Source organism: Suncus etruscus, chromosome 6, assembly GCF_024139225.1.
Source record: "Suncus etruscus isolate mSunEtr1 chromosome 6, mSunEtr1.pri.cur, whole genome shotgun sequence".
NCBI classification, from domain to species: Eukaryota; Metazoa; Chordata; class Mammalia; order Eulipotyphla; family Soricidae; genus Suncus; species Suncus etruscus.
This window is the reverse complement of record NC_064853.1, coordinates 116265079-116291677: the sequence shown is the minus strand read 5'-3', so window position 1 is coordinate 116291677 and position 26599 is coordinate 116265079. Positions and strand designations below refer to the sequence as shown.

General features: G+C 39.1%; 2 protein-coding genes across 2 annotated transcripts in view; one reads left to right on the top strand and one right to left on the bottom strand.

The window, feature by feature from the left end:
* The window catches only part of UBE2V2 (ubiquitin conjugating enzyme E2 V2), a 738183-nt gene that overhangs the window by 460142 nt on the left and 251442 nt on the right, over positions 1-26599 (top strand). The gene's annotated exons all lie outside the window — the stretch shown is intronic.
* Positions 1-26599, bottom strand: part of PRKDC (protein kinase, DNA-activated, catalytic subunit) — a 207487-nt gene that overhangs the window by 812 nt on the left and 180076 nt on the right. Inside the window, exons 74-85 of the mRNA XM_049775793.1 lie at positions 24905-25116; positions 22710-22797; positions 22473-22616; positions 18325-18529; positions 13949-14016; positions 9401-9621; positions 7706-7798; positions 6617-6706; positions 6361-6432; positions 6086-6287; positions 4355-4543; positions 3643-3782 (exon numbers count right to left, since the gene is read on the bottom strand). Of these exons, the coding sequence (XP_049631750.1) occupies positions 3643-3782; positions 4355-4543; positions 6086-6287; positions 6361-6432; positions 6617-6706; positions 7706-7798; positions 9401-9621; positions 13949-14016; positions 18325-18529; positions 22473-22616; positions 22710-22797; positions 24905-25116 (1724 nt within the window). The remainder of the gene's footprint in view (positions 1-3642; positions 3783-4354; positions 4544-6085; positions 6288-6360; positions 6433-6616; positions 6707-7705; positions 7799-9400; positions 9622-13948; positions 14017-18324; positions 18530-22472; positions 22617-22709; positions 22798-24904; positions 25117-26599) is intronic.

The following is a 26599-nucleotide window of genomic DNA, read 5'->3' as shown; positions in this document are numbered from 1 at the left end:
GGTTCCACTATACCACATTCTCAAAATTTGCCATATTATATTAAGAAATTTTTTGAGGGCCAGAGCAATAGCACAGCGTGTAGCATTTGCCTAGCATGTGGCCAACCCGGTTCTATCTCCAGCATTTCATATAATCTCAGGAGCCTGCCAGGAGTGATTTCTGAGCGCAGAGCTAGGAGTAACCCCTGAGCACTGACCTGGATGTGGCCCAAAAACAAAACCAAGATTCTATGGTTTATAATGTGGTTTCTCATGTACATAATTTCAACATCATACTCATCATCAACATAGCTCCTCCATTAAATTTTATAAATTTTAGCTACTTTAATGAGGGTTATTTGACTTTACTATTGAGTTACAGTAGTTTTTTAGTGTGTTTTAGATACAAGTCCTTTATCAGTCCTTTACCATGACTTTCAAATGTTTTCTCCCATTTGTACTTCATGTATGTCTTTGTGTGTTTTTTTCCTCTGAGATATACTCCCTTGGGTTAGTTCCAGCTTGTCCTTGGGGTCACTAGTGCAGGAACCATGAGGTGCCATATACAAAGAAGGTGCTTGGCCTTTTGAGTTCCCTCTGGCCCTCTTTTACTTTCTGTTTGTTTGTCCTGGGGCTATACCTGTCAGCAGGTGGGGACTATTGGTTGGCTTGGGGAACCATAGAGGGTGCTAGAAATCAAAACTTAGTTGGCTACATGCAAGGCAAATGCCCTAGCCTCTTTACTATCTATAGCCCGTCCATCCATCCATCCATCCATCCATCCATCCATCCATCCATCCATCCATCCATCCATGTTTTGGAGGAACACCCAACAGTGCTCAGGGTTAGTCTTGGCTCTACATTCAGGTTCATTCCTGGTGGGCTCGGTCAGCCACATGCAAAGCAAATGCTCTACATGCTGTGCTAGTGCTCTGGTCCTCCATCTTTTTATTTTATTGTTGGTTTTTGGGCCACACCTGGTGACACTCAGGGGTTACTCCTGGCTATGCGTTCAGAAACCGCTCCTGTCTTGGGGGACCATATGGGACATGGGGATCGAACTGTGGTCTGTCCTAGGCTAGTGCAGGCAAGGCAGACACCTTACTGTTTGTGCCACTGCTCCTTTTATAATTTTCACATAATAATAATTTAATTTTTGTTGTTGGACAGCTCTTAAGATTTCCTCTTTTTTTTTTTTTTTTTGGTTTTTGGGTCACACCTGGCGGTGCTCAGGGGTTACTCCTGGCTGTCTGCTCAGAAATGTCTCCTGGCAGGCACGAGGGACCATATGGGACACCGGGATTCGAACCAACCACCTTTGGTCCTGGATCGGCTGCTTGCAAGGCAAACGCTGCTGTGCTATCTCTCCGGGCCCAAGATTTTCTCTTTCATGACCTTCAAATACTACAGTTTCCCTCCAAAGACAGGGGCAATAATTTCTAAGATTCCCAGTGGGTAGAACCTATGAACCTATTCTCTCTCTCTCTCTCTCTCTCTCTCTCTCTCTCTCTCTCTCTCTCTCCCTCCCTCCCTCCCTCCCTCCCTCTCTCTCTCTCTCTCTCTCCCTCCCTCCTCTCCTCTCCTTTCTTCTTCTTCTTTTTCCTCCTCCTCCCCCTCCCCCTCCCCCCCTCTCTCCAGTTTCCTTCAATAGCCAGGGAAATAATTTCTAAGATTCCCAGGGAAATAATTTCTAAGATTCCCAGTGGGTAGAACTTATGAACCTACACACCTACATACATACACACACACACACACACACACACACACACACACACATTTCTTCAAATACCACAGTTTTCCTCAATAACCAAGGGGGTAACCTACACACACACAATTTCTAAGATTCCCACTAGATAGAACCTACCTACCTACCTACCTACCTACCTACCTACCTACCTACCTACCTACCTACCTACCTACCTACCTATCTACCTACCTACACACACACACGAGTTTTTTCCCTACATACATATGATGATGTTTAATTTGTAATTCAGGTATAATAAGATTAGCAAAACCAACCTTACTAAAATATAACAATTATGACAAAGTACTTCAAAAATTTATGCATAATAGCATTTGCCTTGCAAGTGGCCACCAGTTCCATCCCTGGCATCCTAAAGGGTTCTCCCTAGCCTGCCAGGAGTAATTTTTGAGTTCACAGTCAGGAGTAACCCCAGAGCACTGCCTGGTTTGGCCTAAAAACTAACAAACAAAAAAAAATAGTTATGTAAATGTGATCATGCTCTCCCAAAGTTTCTTACAGTATGTAGCTTTTGGGGTTTTTTTTTGGGGGGGTAAGGGGGCACCTTTAATTTTTAAAAAGTAATATCCTGTGAAACTCTTGTTTTTGTTTTCGTTTTTCAGTTTTTGGGTCACACCTGGCGGCGCTCAGGGGTTTCTCCTGGTTCTGCACTCAGAAATCACTCCTGGAAAGCACAGGGGACCATATGGGATGGCGGGATTCGAATCACTTCTGAATTGGCTGCGTGCAAATGCCCTACTGCTATGCTATCTCTCCAGCCCCTCAAAGTTTTTTATTTTGATATTTTTTCATTTGTTCATTTTTTCTTCTAATGCTGTACTTTTGATATTATGCCTGATAACAAATAAAACTGACAAATAGAAGATCATGGAAATATGCCTTAAAGTTTCTTGCTACTTATTTGACAGTTAAAACTTAGTTTCAGGTCTTTAAACCATTTTGAATGAATTGCTGTTTATGAACCCTAGGTGAGACAGGTTTCATGGTCACTCCATTGCTATGAATGGGAACAAAATGAATAGTCTTCGCACCTTATAAAACATAATTAGTCATTTATTAGCATTTACTATATTACATAATTGTAAACTCTAACTTCTTTTTTTTCTTGTAAATCATTATTAAAAAGCTAACTAGGGGCCGGAGAGGTGGTGCTAGAGGTAAGGTATCTGCTTGCAAGCGCTAGTCTAGGATGGACCTCAGCTCGATCCCCCAGCATCCCATATGAACTCCCCAGGCCAAGGGCGATTTCTGAGAACATAGCCAGGAGAAACCCATGAGTGTCAAACGGGTGTGGCCAAAACAAACAAACAAACAAAAAGCTAATCTAAAGGCCAACTTAATTTGGATTCTTGTCTAACAAGTCATTCTATATTCCCCATATCTTTTTGCCATCCTAACCAATGCTACTTAAAAAAAAAAAAGAACAAAAAATGAATGTGAAACAAATCACAAGTATATAAAAATTGACAAAAAATTTCATTCTTCTGGGGCTGGAGAAACAACACAGTGGTAGGGCATTTGTCTTGCAAGCAGCAAACTCAGAACCAACAAATCCCGGCATCCCATATGGTCCCCTGTGCCTGCCAGGAGTGATTTCTGAGCATAGAGCCAGGAGTAACCCCTGGCAACTGCCGAGTGTGGTCCAAAAACAAACAAACAAATAAACAAAAAAAAAATCATTCTTCCATCAGAATGAAAGTCTAAAGCCAGAAACCAAATACCCAGGTGACACAAGGCCTACAAGCTGTGTGGCTTCACCCACACAAAATACAGATCTTTGTGTGTATAACAAAAACAATAACAAAGTAAGAACTCAGAATTTCACATAGCACTTACCAATTTTTCAATAAATGGTATGTGTTAGCACCCCTCCCCTTACACACAAATAATACCCTTACCAAGTAATAACTGCTGGATTGGCACCTGCTAACTTTCTCTTGGCATATTGCACTTTCTGGAGGGGATACCAATTTTTTTCATTTACATTTATTTCTTGAATCCATGATCCTCCTTTTTTCAGCATTTTTTGTTCAAAATTCTAAAAAGAAAAAGAATATAATTTTCTCTGCTCATCATAAGAGAATATCTCATCACATTCTTCAGATTAACAATTCATGACCTTAAATAAATTTCTTTAATTGTGGGGATTGCTATGGCTGTTTATGAAAACTCTAATGGATGTATTCCTGACAGTGAAAATGAACTTGAGGACTACAGCTAATTAGACTTGACTCAGCTCCTTACAAACAAAGCAATCACTATGTATCATTCTTGGGGTTTATATTGTGAAGACTCCCTGAGACTTAAGAAAAAAATCTGTCGTTATAATCAAGGAAGATTTCACATGGAACAGATTTATGTTGAAAGTTGTCTACAAAAGCAGTAAGACTCACACTGGTAGTGAGGTCCAGAACCTCTCTTTGAGGTAGATACATGGCCAATTCAAAGAACATTCTTCTCTAAATAAAAGTTAGTCAGATCTACAGTCCACATAATTGACCCTAAATGTAAATTTTAAAAGGAGGATCAAATGCATTTCCAGTATATAAGACACTCAATCAGACCCCGGCTCATTAAACAGGAATGAGAAGCAGGCACAAGCAAGCATACTTTCCAGTCGAAGGAAGGCTCCTTGATAAACACATCCATGGTGCTAGTGAGAAGGCTGCTCTGCAACCGGAAGGCTCGAAGTGCATGAACCATAACGTTGTACGTGATGCCTGTTTCTTTCATTGGTAACATCAGATTGATAAACTGACGAGTCAGACGAAAAGGCATCAACTCAGGGACAGGCAGAAACTACAGGAAAAAGATACATACAAGAAGAAGAGTAAATGAACTAGCAGTTTGAAAGGCACGGGCACAAACAGGCAATCCTCCCATACTTATATCCATGTTTATTGAGAATGTAAGCTTTTCCATCTTTAAATCAGTTATTATTGAATGTGAATACCAGAAGGGTCAAGAGAATTATCCTTACAAATCAAAACCCAGTAAAACTTAGCAGAATAAGTTATTTAAAACTAAAGACATTAAAAAAGTTGTTGCAGAGTCACACTTAGCAGTATTACTGGTACTACTCCTGGCTTGATGGCCAAAAGCCACTCCAGCAATACTCAGAGGATAAGAGGGGTGCCTGGACTTCCTTCATGCAAAGTATGACACAAAAGATTGCACTGTTTTGGGGGTGTGTGTGGGGTGGTGATGGTGATGGTGTGGGGGTGCCAGGAAGAGAATCCAGGAGATCAAATATACAAAGCATGTGTTCTATCGCCAAGCCACATTCCTAGCCCTTAACAGCACAATGGAAAATGCTGAGTTTAATGTCAGAGAAAAACTTCGTAACACATCTGGGGCAAGACATTTTAATGATGTTTTAAAATCTTCCCTTTTTGTAAGAAGACATTTTGGTCCTGGGGAATACACAAAGTCCTGGAGTATCAGGTTTGCACCTGAAAACACAGACACGGACCAGGGAGTCAGGAGAAAGCTCCAGCACCACCAAGTGAGACTGCCCAAACAAAAACAAAACCATCAAACATTTTTTTTTTTTTTTTTTTTTGGTTTTTGGGCCACACCTGGCGGTGCTTAGGGGTTACTCCTGGCTGTCTGCTCAGAAATAGCTCCTGGCAGGCACGGGGGACCATATGGGACATCGGGATTCGAACCAACCACCTTTGGTCCTGGATCGGCTGCTTGCAAGGCAAACACCACTGTGCTATCTCTCCGGGCCCATCCACCAAACATTTTTAATCTTAGTTCTGATTATTTATCATGGCTCCTTCCATAACTGAACAAGAAAAAACTAAGTTGAAAATATACCTCCCTACCAGAAAGTCAAACTTAAGGGCAGACCACATCAAACCAACATTTTTTTCTTCTTTAAAAACTAACCATTTCCTGGGGGCTGGCAAGGTGGCACTAGAGGTAAGGTGTCTGCCTTGCAAGCGCTAGCCAAGGAAGGACTGCAGTTCAATCCCCCGGCATCCCATATGGTCCCCCCAAGCCAGGGGCAATTTCTGAGCACTTCGCCAGGAGTAACCCCTAGCATCTAATGAGTGTGGCCCGAAAAACCAAAAAAAAAAAAAAAACCTAACCATTTCCATCCCAGTAAAAGAGAGAACACTGTGCATGCTGGAAGTGGGGTTAGAGCCCCCACTCCATTCCATTTCCCCCAACAATGAGGTAACTGTCCCTGAGAACTACAGGTTCTCAAAATACACACAAACCACCATCAGCAACAACAAAACCCCCCACAAATAACAAAACCACTATCCATTTCCAAATTGTCTATGACAATTCTAAACTAGCTTAGAAAACTAAGAGTTAAGGTGGCCATACCTGTGTAGCTGATCCAAATGCATGTCCAAAGTCGATTCCAATCATGGTGCCTGTCTCCATGCTTACCATGAAATTGTTCAGGTGTCTGTCTCCTATTCCCAAAACCCAGTGACTGATGCATAGAAGAGCATGAGAGCTGGCACACTGGGAACGCAGTGCAAGGAAGGCCTCTGGGCCAGTGCTCATAGCCATGAAGGATCGCCTGTAGAGGAAGACATGGTTTCTGTGGGCTCCGTGTGATAGAAGCCAGTCAGTAAAGTCTGAAGGACACTTACTTTAAGAGATCAGGCGGCACTTTATTTTCTCTCCTTCTAAAGGATGTGACTGTTTCAGTACGACTAGCTCCTCTGTAATAAGAAATGTTTGATTAGAAGGAACTTTGGCTTGAGAGTTAAAAATCCTTTATTTTGAAAAAAAAAATCCTTTATTTTGAAACTGAAATGTCAGATAGATTATTAATCTGAATCCATTTGTAAAACAAGTAAATTTGCAACTTTGAGAAGAATGAGTTCGAATGAAATAAAAACTTACTTATACATTAGCATGTATGCAACAGCATCAAATCTTCCAGTTATCTTGGTAAGCCAGTCTCTATATTCTAATGCCGGTGCTTTGGGATCACTAAAAAGTAGGCAAAAGGCAATCCAAATGATGTGATTTCATAGGCAAATCCGTAACAATTGAAAAATTAGAGAAAGAGCAAAAGTAAGTATTAGTATTAAACCTTAATACCACTCGATCTAGAATTTCAATATTTTATGATTCATTCTTAACTACTCCTAATGAAACCAAAGCAAAAAATTATGCAAAATAATCAGATTAATAAGAAGTTCTCATTTCAGGGCTCAGTACTAAGGAGTGTCTGAAAGTACTGCCTTGGAATCATGAGGTCATAGGATGCTGTTACACAGTGAGTGTTGTCTGGGATCCCTGGTGTCACAACAGGAAGTATGATCCCAGCATACAACAGGGAGTATGAAGTCCAGATCAGAATGGGAGCCCGCAGGCACGAGCACCAAGAATATAGTGAAAAAGTGTAGTCCCAGGAAATGCCAGAGTAAACAAACCTCCCCATCACTGTAACATCAACCAAAGGTAAGAGGAGGGAAAGAAACAAAATCCCTCCAGTCAGAGAGAGCTCAGTGAGTTGGGCCTGACCCAGACAATAATGCTTCCTTAAGTGTTGCCTGGAGCAATCCCATGCACCAAGCCAAAAGCATTTCCTAAGTACAGCTGAATATATCCCCCTAAATAAATATTAAAAAAAATTAAAATACAGGAGCCAGAGATATAGTACCATGGAATTATCTTATTGGGGGCGAGGGGGGGTGTTGGGTCACACCCAACAGTGCTCAGAGGTTACCCCTGGCTCCACACTCAGAAATTGCCTTGGTAGGTTCTGGGAATCATATGGGATGCTGGGATTCAAACCAAAGACCTTCTGCATGAAAGGCAAATGCCTTACTCCTTGCTATCTCTCTGGCCCCAGTACCATGGAATTTTAAAATGTCACTAGAAATATTGAAATGAGAGATACAGACTTTATAAACTGTCAGTGACAATATAATTAGTGGGTAGCAACAGGGCAGAGATGCAGGAAGCACTTAGTCTCCATGTTACCTATTGTAAGCTGTTTTCTCCTCAGGAGACATATTACTCAAAAGAAGTTCCTTCAAGGTAAGTGTATTTTCAATCCATTCAATTAATCCTAACCTGAAAGGAGAAAATACAGTTTATGAGAAAAATCTTAAAATACGGAATGTAATAATATATATTTATATATAATATATAATTTATATAGAAATTTTAAATATATATTCATTACAAAATGCCTGTAGAATCAGAACAAAATACTTTTCTCATGTCCATTTTTTTATTTTGGGCCACACCCGGTGACACCCAGTGGTTACTCCTGGCTATGTACTCAGAAATTGCTCCTGGCTTGGGAGACCATATGGGATGCCAGGGGATCGAACCGCAGTTCGTCCTGGGTCAGGACGCCTTACCGCTGCACCACTGCTCTGGCCCCCCTAAGCTTAGTGTTGTTGGCACAGTGGTTTAAATATATACATATTGCTCACTTCTACACAACTAATGTGCCCAAGGCCACTATTTCTTTCTGAACCTTTTCTTACCACCTCCCCTTAATTTCTTTCCTTCCCTGTCCTCATTACACCCAGAATAATCTAAATACCCTCATTGATATCTTATAGTCCCTTATAGTGTTATTCTGTATACCACAGATAAGTAAGATTATCCTGTGCTTTTCTTTCTTCTGACTTGCTTTACAATTCTCTAGTTTCATCCAAGTTGTAGTGAATCACATGATTCTATCAATCCCCACAACTGCATAGTACTCCACAGTATTACATTATGTGTGTGTGTGTGTGTGTGTGTGTGTGTGTGTTTATCACTTCATTATCCACTCATCATAACTGGATGGACACTTAAACTGATTCCACAGTTCAGCTCTGTCTTGTATGCAATAAACAATGGTGTGCATATGGCCTTTTGAATGAGTATTTTTGTTCCAGAGCAATTCCTCACTAACTTTACTACTCTATTACCATAAAAAGAATGATGCAAGTTGTGTTTACATAGAACATTCCTATTTATGATTTATGAGTTAACTTTTTTGAGTCCTGAAATTCTATAATTATTACTTTTATATAAGAAAATGTTTTTGGTGGTAAAAGGGATCAAATCCTGAGAATTTGAGGCTTATGTTCTATCAGTTAGCTTCACCCCTGGCCCTAGATAGAAACACTTCTCAGTGTTCCCAGTCCTCTGAAACATACCATATCATACCAAAGAGGAACATTCCACTTTTGGACTATAGGGGAAATCTAGAGGTTTTGCTTGTTTGTTTTAGGGACACATTTAGTTGCTGCTCAAGGGTCACTCCTGGCTCTGCACTCAAGGGAACATATGGGGTGCCAGGCATTGAACTAAGTTTGGCTCATGTACAAAGCAAATGCCCTATCTGCTATCATTCTAGCTCCAATACTGAGTTTTTAAGAGACCTCCAGTCATGTCATTGAAATTAACATGTAGTCGGACAAGAGAGAAATTTCAATAGCCTGAGCAGTGGCAAGTATCCTTTGTATGCAGGACACCCAGGTTTAATCCCTAGCACCACACAGTTCCCTAAGCAATGTCAGAGTGACCCCCCATCTGAGTACTACCAAAGGTGGTCCAAAACCAAAAAATTAAATTAGAATAATAGAATGCTCAAGAAATAATAAACAACGAAGAGCTAGCTGAATGCTAGAATTTCCATACACACAGACTAATTCCAGATGAAGACAGTCCTACCTAGAGGTCATGGGTATGACATGGTAAGTCTTCAACTGCAAATTTCTCTGGCTACAGGCAGCATCTTGAGACAGGATGATGTTCATGACTTCAAAGAGCTGCTCAATTCTCTGGTCCTGTCGCAGATCTTCACCTCCTTTCACCAGAAAAGGGTAGTCTTTCTCATCATGGCCCCGAATGATGATGCGCTTTGGTTTTCTGATAGAAGACATTACTTTTACCTTTAAAAATTAAGGAAAAAAATGTTCGGAGTCAGATGTATGCAAAAATCTCATTAGCTCCAGATTTATTAGCAAAAACTCAAAACCGGCAGAAGGATAGTGATTCAAATCCTGGCATCCCATATGGTCCCCTGTGCTTGCCAGGGGCAATTTCTGAGCATAGAGCCAGGAGGAACCCTGAGCGCTGCTGGGTGTGACCCAAAAACCAAAACAAAAAAAAACAAACCAACAAAAAAACCTCGAAACCAATAAACTGCTTTAATGTCTAGCATATATAACAAATAAATGTAAATACATTTTTCTATATCATATGTTTACTGTAAATATGATACATAAAGGGCCCGGAGAGATAGCACAGCGGTGTTTGCCTTGCAAGCACCCGATTCAGGCCTAAGATGGTTGGTTAGAATCCCGGTGTCCCATATGGTCTCCCGTGCCTGCCAGGAGCTATTTCTGAGCAGACAGCCAGGAGTAAGTAACCCCTGAGCACTGACTGCTGTGGCCCAAAAACCAAAAAAAAAAAAAAAAAAAAGATACATAAAAATAGTTCATAAAGTCTTTGCTGTTAGACCCTCTAGTTTCACTATACTTAAAAATCACTAGAATTCATCGTTTTTATTCATTTGATAAAGTGTTGATGGCAAAATGTAGAATATAAAATATTACACACAGATAGAAATTTCACTGTATTAAAGAAAAAAATATGTGGATCTGGAAGGATGCAACAGTGCACAGGACTCTTGCCTTGAATCCAGGTCAACCTGGGTTCAATCCCTGGTAACCCATATGGTCTCTCTCATCAGGAGAGATTCCTGATGCATGCAAAGCTAAGAGAAAGCTCTGAGCACTGCTGGATGTGCCCCCACAAAAACCAGAAGAGACAAAAACCAAAATAAATAAAAAGTAAAGGAAAAATATGCACAGATATGAAATTGAAAAGAGATACATCAAAATGTCAATAGTGACTAAATCAGCAGGGTAGCATTACCGAGGGTAAATTATAAATTTCCCTTTATTATTTTTTTCCTCTTTTCTCTCTGTACTTTCTAGATTTTCTGTAACAAGCAAACGTTAAATTTATAAGCAGAAAAGTTTGAAATGCATTAGAATCATGAAGTATTCATGTAACTGTTTCTTTACTATTTAAAATACAAACTCTGCCTTAATATTCATTAGGATACTTTTTTCCTCTTACACATTCCAGTCAAAATTCTATTAGCCAGTCTTTAATCTGCAGTATTCATTAATAATGTACCCAAAAGAATCATTTTCTCTGTTAAACATCTTATGAATTCCTATTTAAAAAGAACACACAAAGTCTAATAATCTTTTCATTTGATTGGAGAGGAGATGTGATAATTCGGGGGATTAGCTCATTTCTACACTCCCTAATCCATTTATTATTCATAACTCAATCAATTGCCTAGAAAAATGATACTTCTTTTCTAAGTATATGGCTTGAATTAAGTATTTACTCAACATTGCTTGAACTAAGTACTTAAATATCTGAGGTTTAAGTATTGTGTTAAATTTTGTGTAAAAATGATAAGTATGTACATTATCAGGGTTTTCAGATGAATCCCAGACAATTCACCTTTTGCAAATACAAAGACTTGGCCATTCATTATTGGGTTGGATTCTAATTACTTACACATTTTCTAGCCATTAGCTGAGAAAATTCAGTCATGTTGAGAAAAGTGCCCTATGATCTTTACTGTATTTTCTCTATATTGTGATATTTTCAGGGTGTATAAACATGATTAAAACCAAAATTCACAAGGGGCAGTTCTGCTTTTTAAATATATAACATTTTACTCTGTCTCAGTGAAAAAAGAGCCACATATTAGCTGGACTGTCTGAGGAAGAAATAGGGTCACTCTGAAGAGTCATAGTTTCTGTCTAACTGTTGAGAAGGAAATCTCTAACCAGCTCCTGTACACAACAAAGCCTTGGATATCTACATTTTAACACTGACAAGAATAAAAACACTTTCAATTCATGGTGTTCTTGGGGAAACTACTTTTGTCATATGTTCCTTCACTTAATGGTGCTCATTCTCAGAAACTAACACAGTTAGAACTTACTGTATATATATTTATATGTGTATACATATGTATATGTGTATAAATTAAATTTTCACACTTTTTAGAAGAGTGTTTGCACATATTATTGCAAGCAAAATTATTTTTGTTATTATTGACTATGCTTGGATTTGTAATTCCTCTCATCTGGTATATCATGAAATCAGTGAGTAATTAAAATTAAGCACTACTTTATTGCACTGTATGTCCTACTTTTTAGTGACTAAGTTGTTTTACTTCTCATATATTTATGTCTTATTTACTTAAATCTATTTTAAGCTCTATAAGGAAGAAGTATGCCTCTGTTATTATCTATTACTATGTTTTCATAGATATCAATATTTTAGGTTATATTAAAAAAAAGACAGTTATATAAATGCTTTGGCCATTGCTTCACAGTGTTTGATTACATTAATTAGTTATGAAATACATATTTGTTGGTATATATATTGTTGATAAAGATGTAAAATGTTCTACTAAATTTATATGTATACATTTATATAAAATTAAAACATATCATGGGATACATTTTCTCAATGTATTTTCTTCATGCAAGTAATGTTTTAATCAAATATCAATAAGCCTCAAAAAAAAAAAACAAAAAAAACAAAAACAAAAAAAACTTCTAGAACTGTAAAAATCGAATCTCTCCTAGGCTTCGTTCTCTGACCTGTGCAAATACCAAGATCTCTAGTTACAGAGGCCTGATTTTATCATCCACAATTGAGTGGAAAGTTTCCTGGCACCATAAAAAGACCTGGGGGTGTGAAAATGAGTGTGTACGGAGCCTGCAGTTCTAATTGTTCCCATGGCAGTATGCTTTAAGGGCAGAGAGATCCTGTATCTCTTAGGCCAAGGGAATTCCCTTTGTCATTTCCCCAATACTTACTGTGCCTATGCAAAAAATAAAATAAAAATAAAAAAATAAAAAAGGTACAAAACCTTGCCACATTAGTCCTCCTTCCTTTGTTTTTTTTCCCTTTCTATTTTTTCTTTTTTCTATCTTTCCTTCTTTTATTATTATTATTTTTTTATTTTCTTTCATTCTTGTGGTTATTATATGATGGTGGTTGTTTTTAGTAGCTGAGTACTTATTCATTGTCACTATTTACATTATATATTATATTATATATTACTGTGAAAGATTTGATCACAATAAAAAAAAGTTCAGAGTCAGGAAGATGGCTCAGTGGGTTGGAAAACACAGTTTACATGCATATCTCGGTTGATACCTGTCAGGGCATGGTCCCCCCAAGAACTTTTTGGAATAGTGCAAAACAAAAGCCAAAATGAATAAAATTTTAAAGTGCAGTCAAAAAAATCAAGAGAATAAGAGCCGGAGAGATAGCATGGAGGCAAGGCATTTGCCTTGCATGCACAAGGACAATCGGTTGAATCCCAGCATCCCACATGGTTTCCCGAGGCTGCCAGGAGCGATTTCTGAGCATAGAGGCAGGAGTAATCCTTGAATGCTGCCAGGTGTGACCACCCCCCCCCCCCCGCAAAAAAAAAAAAAATCAAGAGAATAGCCATCACATTATCAAAACGGAAAAAGGGGAATTTGGCTGACAAACATTCTAAGAGACAGTGCTATGAAAACAGACAGGTGACAAAAATGCAGAATAGAGAACTTACTGACAGCAAAACATTTTTCCTCTCTGTATAAATCCTATTGTTGTGTAAAAACATTGCTTAAAATGTGAACATGCTTAGTAATAGGCAATATAAAACATGATAACTTTCTATAGTTAAATGTCTACGTATTTATGGTGGGTATAAACACACAGAATTAGAACTGGTGTTGAAACACTGGGAACAAATTCACCTTTCGGCCGGGAGTGGTGGTGGCCAGGATCCTCACTGTTTACAGGTTGCTCGTGGCTGTGATTAGGGAATGTGTGGTGCTGGGGAATGAACTGGGTCTCTGCATTTTCTGCCTATGTTCAGATACACCGAGCTATATCTCTGGACCCAAAATAGTCATGGCATTAATCTAAGAAATGTTTCATATTAAGAGTCCTTATGATAGGGCTGGAGAGATAACATGGAGGTATGATGTTTGCCTTTCATGCAGAAGGTCATTGGTTCGAATCCTGGTATCCCATATGGTCCCCCGAACCTGCCAGGAGCAAATTCTGAGCATAGAGCCAGGAAAAACCCCTCAGCGCAGGCAGGAGGAACCCAAAAACAAACATACAAACAAACAAAAAAGAGTCCTTACGATGACTGAAGACTCTGGTACCTACCCGCTCATCAAAGCCAGCAATGCGTGCGTGGTATTCCGGTAGTGGCTTTCCTCTACCATCATACTGGCCTAAGACAATCACAGAAACAAATCACACACAGCTTATTATTGAACTTCATACTTAAAATGTATCTACTGATATAATAAAATGCTTATCAAAGACAATAAAATTTTTGTTTTGTTTTTGGATCACACCCGCTGATGCTTAGAGGTTTTGTTTTTCTTTTTTAATTTTTATTAAGGTAAAAGTGAATTACAAATCTTTCACAGTAATATTTAAGACACATACTGACAATGAATGAGGGACATTCCCACCACCAGTGTTGTCCTCCCTCCATCCCTGTTCCCAGCATGCATTCCACCCACATCTCCCTCCTTTACCCCCCATAATACAAGCGCAACTGTTCCCCCCTTGTACAGCTTGTTGTAGATTGGGTATCAATTCTGTTGTCATTGACTTTGGATTTGGTATTCAAGTCTGATCATTTTTTATTTCCACCAAATGAACAAATGACTGTCTGGTCTTGGTACTATCGGGGGGCGGGGAGAAGGCAAGCAAAAAAGAGAAAAACTAGGAGGAGTCCGTCTAGGTTTTATAAATATCCATTTAGAACAGTGCTTCTCAAATAGTGGGGCACACCCCCCAGGGGGGGTGTTTGACCTCAGCAACACTGTCATAACAAGCTAAGCCCCATACTTATGTCTCTGTATGTCTCTGGAGCTGAGAGTTGCTGTGTCCTGCTTCAAACCCCGCTTCGAAAAGCTATGCAATGCAAAACGTGCTCATTGTAGCCATTAATCCAGACATCACCTCTGATTAAAAAATCAGCTCAAATTATTTAATATATTTTTGTTTTGCAGTTAAAGGTTTTTTTAAATAAAGATATTATTTGCAATCATGCAGGAGGGGCGCGAAAAATGTTTTCTTCTTCCTAGGGGTGCATGACAGAAAATAATTGAGAAGCACCGATTTAGAAGAAGGAAGGGAGAAAAAGAAAAAAAAATGGTAACAAAACACAAAAACAAAAAACAGGGGTCAGAGAGATAGCATGGAGGTAAAGCATTTGCCTTTCATGCAGAAGGATGGTGTTTTGAATCCCAGCATCCCATATGGTCCCCTGTGCCTGCCAGGAGCAATTTCTGAGCATAGAGCCAGGTGTGACCCAAAAACCAAAAACAAAAACAAAACGAAAAAAAAAAAAACACCAAAACCAAAAAACAATAAGGAAGTAACAACAAAAAGTACAAGAAAAAAAAAAAAAGAATAAACCAAATGGTGCTTAGAGGTTTATCCTAACTCTGAGCTCAGAAACTGTTCCTGGCAGACTCAGGAGGCCATATGAGATACCAGGGTTTCAACCTGAGTCAGCCGCATGCAAAGGAAACACCATACCTGCCTGTGATGTTACTTCAGACCCAATAATTATTTTTTGAAAGTAAAAATGGATTTTTATTTGAAAGTTCTGAGGAAGGGTAGGGAGAAGAAAAGGAGAGAGTACACACTCAAGAGAGAGCATAGGCTCCTCCAAAGGTGGAGAAATCCCCAGTACATAACATGAAAGTAGTTAGGTGCACATCTCAAGAGGGGAGATATGGGTGACATGTATATGCAGGTACTATGTGCATGGGTCCAAGGAACTCAAGTGCCAAAATAAAATTTCTTACTAAAATTATTTAGTGTGCATCATTATAATCAATATCTAAATAGACTGCATTTATCGCATGAAAAAGTACAATTCTGTTCTTCATCTGCAGCTTCTATTTTGTGAAAGGGAGAGTCTGGAAACCAAACCTGGTGCTGCTCAAGCATTATTTCCGATTCTGTGCTAAAGGAGTGAACACTCTCATGGTTGCCCCATTTACAACAGTGGAAGGGGAAAAGGGGAGAAGGGGAGAAGGGGAAAGGGGGAGGAGGGAGGGAGAGGGAGAGGGGGAGAGGGGGAGAGAGAGAGAGAGAGAGAGAGAGAGAGAGAGAGAGAGAGAGAGAGAGAGAGAGAGAAGTAAAATGTCTGCCCCAGAAGCAGGTGGGGGAGGGTAGATGGGAGGAAAGAGGGCATCAGGGAGGGTAAGAGGGAAACTGTTAACACTGGTAGTTGGAAATATGCACTGGTGAAGGTTGTTGCATATTGTATGACTGTAACTCAATCATGAACAACTTTATCTTTGAAAAAGAAGAACTGCAGTATGAACAACCTTGTAATCATGGTGCTTCAAAAAAAGCGCTACCCCAACCCATGATCCTTCTCTGGTTCACATTCCAGTTTCTTCAGCATGTCTTGTTCAGTGCCACTTGCCATTTTGCACATTCCTCCTCTTTTAAATAATATTTTTATTTATTTATTTATTGGGTTTTTTTGGGGGGCCATTTGATGTTCAGGGGTTACTCCTGGCTAAGCGCTCAGAAATTGCCCCTGGCTTGGGGGGACCATATGAGATGCCAGGGGATTGAACTGTGGTCCTTCCATGGCTAGCACTTGCAAGGCAGACACCTTACCTCTAGCGCCACATCGCCGGCCCCATAAATAATTTTTTTAAGTTGAGGGGTGCTAAGTGGTAATCACTGTGGAGTGATTCTCAGCCAATCAGACTCTTGATTGATAATTGGACCCTTAGTTGTTGGAAACCATCAGCAACTTGGGTGGGGAAGTTGAATCCATGTTGGGCATAGGCCACGACAAGTGCTGTAATGCCTGTACTAGCTCCCTGGCCACTCTCTATTCCTTCATTAGACACCAGCTTTTCTACTGGGTTCTTACACACCACATCATTTCACTTTTCTCCAAGAAGTGGCAAATGAAAACCTATTGTCTTAGTTAAGGTTCTCTGGAGAAAATAAAAGTTATTTTTTAGTTGAATCACTGTAAGATACACACTTACAAAGTTGCTAATGATTGGGTTTCTTTCAGTCATATAATGTTCCAAATGTTCCAATATCTATCCCTTCACCAGTGCCTATTTCCTGGCACCAATTTCCCTCAATAGCCACCCCTCTCCCTGCCTGCCTCTTCAACAATCTCTGTCTCTCTGACTGTCTCTTTCTCTCCCTCCTTCCCTCTTTTTTTCCCTTTTAGGTACTGTGATACCATTACTGAAAGGGTGTCATAAACATCATTAAACATCACTTAACCTCCTTTCAGCATCCAGTTCTGGTTCATAATGATTATTTCCAACTACTATTATCATAATGGTCGCTTCTTTGTCCTAACTTCCCCACCCCCACTTTGTGGCAAGCTTCCTACCAAGATAAGAAAATTAATTTGTTTTTCAAATTCCAGGGTGAAGAATATGGACTGTAAAAAAGATTACCTTTCAAAATCATATACTTCTGGGACTTTAGAGATAGTATAGAAGGTAAAGTTTTCCTGCAGCTGACCCCAGGTTCAATTCCTGGCAACCCAGAATAAATTCAAGTCCCAAGAAGAGTAGTCAATGAACACTTCTTCCTTCAATGGTCTCTCCTAGAGATGTCATTTATCATGACCTCTTTAAATGGAACCAACATTCCCATGGAATGACTTAAATCTATAGCTACATTTCATGGATCTAAATATTTGGGGAAGGTGTCTCCAAGCAATTCTCAGGGGGCCTGATTTTTGTTTCAGCTATCTGGCCCACCTGTGCTACTTACTGTCCACTGGGGTTTCCCCAAGACAGATTAAGCACTCCAGCTCTTTGAGTTATCTTCGATAAATACCTTTGTATTCCATTTCTTAAGATCATTTATTCAGAGACAGAGAACATGTTCTCTTCAAAGCAAATTTACAATTACCTAGCATCATCATTATTGGATGGAATCATAAAAAGAAAATGAGAAAACTTTCATTTCATTAACCGTGCTGTAGTAGTGGTCCTTAAACGATGGGCTGTGGGAAACATATTGTAGTTGCACCCATTTTATTTCTTCACTTCAAAATAAGATATATGCAGTTTGCATAGAAATTTGTTCATAGTTTTTGCTTTCTGTTTTTTTCCGGCCCTCCAACAATCTGAGGGACAGTGAACTGGCCCCCTGTTTACAAAGTTTGAGGACCATGGCAGTATATTCATTGATAGTAATTATAGATTTTCCTAACGATAAAAAAGATTACAATAGGGCAGGGAGATAGCTCAAAAGGTCAAATACAATGCTTTGCATACAGGAGGTTCAAGGTGGATTGCTAGCAGTGTGGTCCAAAGTCTCCCACCAACAGTAAGCAAAATATTAAATATTTTGGGGACATAATCTCTGCCTATTTCTGTGCTCTATCTGCCTATCTCTGTGCTCTAAAGATTTTAAAGAAAAGATAGCCCTCGATATCCTGACAGCACCATTTCAAAAAATGAGTCTTTTGCTATGGTACTATTCTTAGCTTTTTTCCACCCCTGAGGTTAACTCACCAGGAATCTCCAGTTCATGTCTCAAGAATTCTGCTCGGAAGTTGGTCATCCAGGGTGAATATTCCTTCAGATTGCCAGGTGGTTTGGAGTCTTTGCACATTTTTAAATGTAATTGATTGGCAATATCATTGAAGTCATGGGGCTTCATTCCAAGAAGCTTAGAACCTCCTCTCCCAAAGTGTTTGTCAAATTCTTTTCCAAAACCCTAAAATCAATAATAATTTGCCTTAAACATTACATTTTAAACTTTAAGAAAAGTACTTATATATGTATATTTTTAAATAATATAACTATTACCCATATTTTATAACATTTCCTATGCTTTTAACATTAGCTTGCTTTCTCTGAATATCTTGTTTTGTTTTGTTTTTGAGTCAGACTTGGTGCTGTTCAGGGATTAATCCTTGCTCAGGAGACAATATAGGATGCCAGGAATCCATCCCAGGGTTGGCCACATGCAAAACAAGGGCCCTGTCTGCAATACTATCTCTCCAACCTCCACTTTCTCTAAATATTTCATACAAGTTAACACTGAAAAACTGCATTCTTTGTAGTTTGTGTTCCTTCTAAAAGATAGAATGCAATTCCTGGTCATATATTTCAATAATAGATTTAAAACTGGGGCTAAAAAGATAGTAAAAGCTGATAGGGTGCTTGTCCTGCATGACTGACCTGGATTTGATCCCCTGCACCCCCATTAGGAGTGATCTCTGAGCACAGGGCCAGGAGTTAGTCCTAAATTCAGGAAGAACAATATAAAATTACACAAGACAGATAACATCATTATTATATGGAATTATATACAATTATTATGAGAGTCCCTAAAAATCAGAAAGGTGAACTAGCTAAAGTATCCGATAGTTAAAGAAATCATAGTTAAGAATTTCCAGAGTTGTGGAATACCAGCAACCAAATAAAGACGTCTCAAGAGACCCAGCAAAATCAGGCCCAATTAGGAAACTCCAGGATATACTGTAATTAAAATGAAATCCAAAGACAGAATACTGAAAGCAGCAAGAGAAAAACAGGAACTTACATACAAAGAAAAGCCTTAAGATTCATAGCAGATATATCAAATGAGACTCCATGAGTCAGAAGAGACTAGAAAGATACAGAACAAAAACTCAACCAAAGGGCTGGATAGATAGTTCAGCAGCTAGGGTGCTCCATGCTATCATCTCTCTGGCCTGTGAATACTTCTAATGATATCTGTCTTTAGAAATATGTTATCTAAGAAAGGAAAAAAAACAGCTTACTGAACTTAAAAAAACTAACTGTAATAGAATGCCAGTCTTGAATACAAGCAGGGGATGGGAAGGAGGGAGGGGGGCACTGGGGGTGGGAACGTTGCACTGGTGAAGGGGGGTGTTCTGTTTGTGACTGTAACCCAACGATAATCATGTTTGCAATCATGGTGCTTAAATAAGAAATTTAATTAAAAAATAAAATTTATGAATATTAAAAAATAATATTACTTTTTTGGGGGGTCACACCCAGCAGTGCTCAGGGGTTACTCCTGGCTCCATGCTCAGAAATCACTCCTGGCAGGCTCGGGGGACCATATGGAATGCCAGGATTCAAACCAATGACCTTCTGCATGAAAGGCATGCTATCTCTCCAGCTCCCAATAATAATTACTTTTACTAAAGAAAAAAAAAAAAAAGAAAGAAATATGTTATCTAGGAGGAAGAGCTTGAGTGGTCTAGTTCAGATAAACCAGTGAGTTTATTAAACACATTCAACAAATCAATAAAAAGATTACCAAACTGTTTCCTGAGAGAAAAAGGCTGCTTCCTCGCTCCCTGCCTGCTTTCTTGCAGCTACACACATCTACTAGCTCATGAACCCCACTACAATATGTAGTAAAAAATTCCCTACAAACTTGTCAGTGGGGAAACAACGCAGGACAACACCAAGCATAGGGAATGAAGACGGCAGCTCTGATGACCCGAAAAGTACCAACCACCTAGTTAGCCTTTCATATAAAGAGTTTAGAGTAGAAATAATGGAGGATGCTCATAGAATTCAAAGAAAGTATAGATCGAGCTGAACAGACCACAAAGATAGAAATCAAAAAACTATAAACTAAAATAACAGGACTGAAAAACTCGTTAGATGTAATGAAAAACTCAATGGAAAGCCACTCCAACAGAGTAACAGCAGCTGGGGATAGAGACAGTGAGCTGAAAGATGAGATGCAGAACAAGTCCATACAGCAGAAGAGATCAGAAAAGAACCTTAAACCAAAGGATCAGACAATGAAAAAAATCCTCAAAGAATGTGAACAGAAGATAATAGAAGTCTTTGATTAACTCAACAGAAACAACATAAGAATCATTGGAGTCCCAGAAGCCCAGGATAAAAATCCCCAGGAAGAATCAACAGTCAAGGGCATCATTACAGAAAAACTCACAGAGCTAGACTGCATGCAACCAAATCCTGCATGACCAAAGAATACCAGCTTAAGGAGACAAAAAGAAAAGCACCTCAACCCTATCTGCTGTACTATATCTGACTCTTTTATTTACCCGTTAGATGCCTTCAGTCTTTTAAAAAAATTTAATTAAATCACCATGAGGTACAGTGAAGCTTACCAGAAGGAGTGGTGAGTCCAGTTAGAGAAATGACGACACTGACAACTAACAGGACAGTGGTAGTGATTGAGAGAAATAGAATGCTTGTCTCGGACACAGGCAAGGGGTGGGGACGGAGGGAGTTAGGGGCATTGGTAATGGTAATGTTGCACTGGTGAAGGGGGGGTGTTCTTTATTTATAACTGACACCCAATTACAAACATGTTTGTAATCATGGTGCTTAAAGATATTTTTAAAAAAATAAAATAAAATAATGCAGAATTATAATCAAACACAATAACAAACTGTTAAAAAAAAGTTGTTGATGGTTGAGTTTCAGTTTCAGTCAATGTTTCAACACCCATCTCTTCACCAGTGCACATATCCCATCACCAATTTCCCCATTTTCCCTCTTGTCCCCCATCCTTACATGTCTTTTTTTTTTTTTTAACCCTTACATGTCTTGAAGTTTAACAAGGGTGGTTTGAAAAAACTGAGGAAAACAACCCCCATTGCTGTGTGATGAATGCCAAGAGACCAGAGTCCTGATTGGTTTCCAGATCAGAGAAGAGCTGCAGAGAAGGCTTGGAGATAGAAATTACACAGAAGTCACAGTAGCTTCTGAATACTTTGAGCCCTTCAAGGGAGCAGAGGCAAACCCATGTGCAGGAAGTTTCACACCCTAATCACAGGGTCTGAAGGTGTGAAATCATAGGTTTCTAGACTCATTTCTATTTCCACGAGCTCCAAGAGGTTTTCCTCTACAGGAAAGCTCTCCTTTCAAGCCAGGAGTAACTTGCACTTAGGGATACACAATGAGGTGGCAATAAAGGTCCAAAGGCAACATTATGGGAGAACTGATACACAACTGAATGATGAGTATGGTGTTGGAATAAAATCCATGAGAAACCATTATTAATAGTATTGTAAACCAAGAAAAAAGTTTAAAAGAAATTAACATAAAACACAAATTAGGGGTGGAGTGACTGCATAGTGGTCGGGCATTTGCCTTGCAGATGGCAATCAGGACAGACCTGATTCGATCCCCGACACCCCATATGGTCCTTTCTGAATTTCCAGGAGCGATTTCTAAGTGCAGAGCCAGAAGTAACCCAAGTACCACCAAGTGTGGCTCCAAAACAAAACAAAAATAAAAACAAACATAAAACATATAAATTAGATCTCTACAATTGACCCCCAACTACCACTATCTCATAATTTATTTATATAACATAGTTTCTCAATACAATATTTGAATCAGTGAGTTAAAAATATTAAACTATATAACTCTGCATCTATGAATGTGAGCATGAAGAAAATGTAATAATACTGAAATTTTTACCTATTTTTCCTCTTACTACACATAACCTACAAATGTCAGATATAAAATCACAGAAAATAATCTAAAAAAAGTTTACAAATTCAACATTCCACCCCGCCATACACACAGGTGTCCAACATGGAGTTGCTCAGTGGCCTTGCAAGTGGTACAGCCAAAATTAATAAGTCAGCAAATAAAAATACTGATCTACACAATGATTTCACTTCACAGAAATGAACACCATTCTCTCATACCTGAGCAAATTTCCTTCTAAAATCCCCGATGCCTGCAGCTTTTGGATCTCCCAAGCAAGCATACATTCTTGCATACATCTTTTCAATAGTTTTTTTATTTACAGTGGCTTTTGCAAGTTTATCTTTGATCTCCTCAGTCCAGTCCTATTCAGAAAAGAAAAAGGAGAAACCTTAAGTTAACTGCAATTAGGTTTTATTCATGATTGATATTTTATATGATAGAAGTTATCATATTACCTTAAAGAGCATTTCAGGGTTAGAGAGTTGTTCTAGGGCATTAATAAAATCTTGAATAACTCCTCCTTGCTCCAACTTAGCTTTAATCCTATAAAAAATAACCAGGTTAAAGTAATCAAACAGCTCTATAATTTAGAATACATATTTACATTTATGTATAAAACTATATTCAGTACAGGGATACTGCTATTTAAAAAAATTTAACCGATGTTAGATGAAACACTATTTTATATATATATATATTTTTTTTTTGGTGTGTGTGTGTGTGTGTGTGTGTGTGTGTGTGTGTGTGTGTGTGTGTGGTTTTGGGTCACACCCGGCAGTGCTCAGGGGTTATTTCTGGCTCCATGCTCAGAAATTGCTCCTGGCAGGCACAGGGGACCATATGGGGCGCCGGGATTCGAACCGATGACCTCCTGCATAAAAGGCAAACGCCTTACCTCCATGCTATCTCTCCAGCCCCTATTATATTTTCTATCAATACTGTAGATGAGTATGGTTGGGCTGGAGCAATAGCACAGTGGATAGGGCATTTTCCATGCATATGCCTGACTTGGGATTGATCCCGGCATCCGATATGGTCCTGAACACCAGCCAGCAAACTAAGGTTGAATACTTGCAAGACAAGCACCATAAGCCCTGTACTGTCTGACACTTGACAAGGTATTCTTACAAAAGCAATACATCAAATGCTATTAAGTCAACTTAATCAAGTCCATTTGCAAATCAACTGAAGAAGTGGAAAAGGACAATGCTTGAAGCATCTAGCATATTCCTTCAACTAATCAAAACTTCCCAGATATTTTACATTAAGTAACTATTTTAGGAATAACTTCAAAAAGCGTTTCTAGTCTTTTTTTTTTTTCTTTTTGGACCATACCTGGTGACGCTCAAAAGTTACTCCCGGCTATGTGCTCAGAAATCCGACTTAGGGGACCATATGGGACACTGGGGGATTGAACCTTGGTCCGTCCTAGGTTAGCACATGCAAGACAAACACCCTACTACTTGCGCCACTGCTCTGGCCCCCAAAAACCTTTTCATCTGTTTCAACAAACAGATTAATAAATATAAGCATAAGAACCCAGAGTTTTGCTTTATTTATTTAAGATTTTGTACCACACTCAATGGTGATAAGGGCTTACTGTTAACTCTGCATTCCAGAATTACTTCTGGTGCGTCTCAGAGAACCATATGGGATGCTGGGGATAAATCTGGGGTTGACTGAATGCCAGGCAAGTGTTCCACTCACTATAGTATGTAGTTCCAGTTTCCGAAATGTATTTTTTTTTTTGGTTTTTGGGTCACACTCGGCGGTGCTCAGGGGTTACTCCTGGCTGTCTGCTCAGAAATAGCTCCTGGCAGGCACGGGGGACCATATGGGACACCAGGATTCGAACCAACCACCTTAGGTCCTGGATCAGCTGCTTGCAAGGCAAATGCCGCTGTGCTATCTCTCCGGGCTCTCCGAAATGTATTTTTATTTTTATTTATTTTTTTGGGTTTTGGGTCACACCCGGCAGCACTCAGGGGTTACTCCTGGCCCTATGTTCAGAAATCGCTCCTGACAGGCTTGGGGGACTATATGGGATGCCGAGATTCAAACCACTGTCCTTCTGCATACAAGGCAAACACCTTGCCTCCATGCTATCTCTCCGGCCCCCTGAAATGTATTTTTAAAAGGAAAAAAATTCTTTTAACAAATAATATAGTAACCAGTGAAATAGTATGGCAGATATGGCATGTGCTTTGTACAAGGCTGTCCCAGATTGGATCCCCAAAATCCCATTTGGTCCCCAGACCACCAGGAGTAATTCCTAAGTACAGAGCCAAGAGTAACACTGGATGTGGCCCAAAAGTCAAACAATCACCAAAAGTTTCCAAACCAAAAGAAAAAAACAAATGACACAGCCGGGATAATTAGATTCAATAAATGTCTAAGATTTTCTTTAATAGACAAATCTGAAGACAAACATAAGCTGCCAAGTGTTCTCCTTTTATTATTCATCTTTTAAAACATCTTTATTGGGGGGGGATCTGCATCACTAACGGAGATGAACTGGGGTTACTCTTAGCTCTGTGCTGAGATGTAATGCTGGGGAGTTGTGCACATGCACAGCAAGTGCCTAAACACCTTTACTATCATCACTCCAACCCTTAACACCTTGAACTGGCCTAATTTTCTGCAATATTACCTTTCCACAAACTCCTTATTCTTTTGCCCAGCAGAAGTATCTGGAAAGGAATAGCTTTCACTGCTTATTATAAATGGGTAGACAATGGCTTGTGGATAATTGTCAGCAATCTCTTCCACGGTGTGCTGGACAGCCACAGCTTCATTTTTGTCTAGCAGGGCCACCATATGGCTGATCCAGCCAATAAACTGCCAGCAAGGAATGAAGGAAATCTGAAACAGATTCATAATAGAATCAACATCTACAGTTTTCTTATAAAAGCAAGGAATATTTATTATATATAAAGTACATACACATGTATACATATATATGAGAGAGAAAACCACAAGTATGAAAACAAGATGCAACTCTGAACAGAATTCCTTATTAAGGAGGGTGTGAGAAGCCAAAGGAGCCTCATATAGTATTGGTGGAGAGGATTAGGATTGGAACCCACTTTTTCTGCATTTTGTACAGTATGTTTCCTGGAACATTTAACCAATCAGTACCTTGTCAATGCAATAAGCATATTGATCAAGCAAGAAAAAATACTTAAGATGCCATAATAGATGCCTCAGATGAACTGATTCTCATGTGTCACAACTCTGAATTTATTTTCTCACAAACTCAAAATGACATTTTTAATCATAAACAGAAAAGTATTTTGGAAAGTGCTAAATACAAAACTTACTATCCTCATTCATCTTTAAGATATGCAACTTTGGATAGAAATGGCCCAGCACCACAACTGAATTAAAAATATATGAGCATTTGAATCTTCCAGGTGGATCCAGCCTACGAGCTGAAAAAGCTGGGGGCATTTTTGGAATGAGGAATGCATGCACCAAGTGCCCACTACTGGAAAATCCAGCAGCGCTGGCCCACACCCACCAACTTCTGGGCAGAAAAATGGTCCAGCTCCACTACTAAGCTCCAAAAGAGAAATGAAAAGTACGGAAAATTCCCAGATAGACTGGTTCAGTCTAACAATTCTGGGGCCTTCTTGGAATGGGGGGAGGCTTATTCCTCTTTCTATCTAATGTCATAGCAGTCCACAAGGGCCAAGCTCACTACTGAACCTTATCAAACTATCAAGACACCAAATTGGTTCCAGATCTACAGATTCTGGACTGCACAACTACAAACGGCTGTGCAACACCTCAAAATTACATAGCATAGTCAGCCCAGTAGGATCACACCAAATCTGATGAGAAAGCTGCACAGAAGACCAACAAGTTTAGTGATCTGAAACAGTAACACAGAAGTTCAGCTGGCAGCAAAAACAGCCCAGGAAATCCTTAGAAAATGACTCTAGTAACACCACTGAAAGATAGAACAATGATTACAAATTAACCCTTATTTTGATAATGCAATTTGTGATGAGTTTTTTCTTTTCTTTTCTAGAGAAATTAAGATTTATTTTATGGAATTCATACATAGACTTTAAGGACTAAAAAAAATCCAAACCCTGTGAGGAAGGAAGAAGGTTTGAGTCAGAGTCCAAAACTTAGTTGTAGTCCTAAGATTGAATTCCTTCTTCAGAAAATCTCAAGCTTTGATGTTAACCTCTTAAACTGAAGAAGTTACACATATTATGGACAATAATCAAATTCATTTAAAATCAACTTGTTATAAATAGCTATTCCATCTAAAATATATTTTTCAGCAACACACAGACCATTGTAGATGTTTTCTGAATCAACTGGATATCATAAT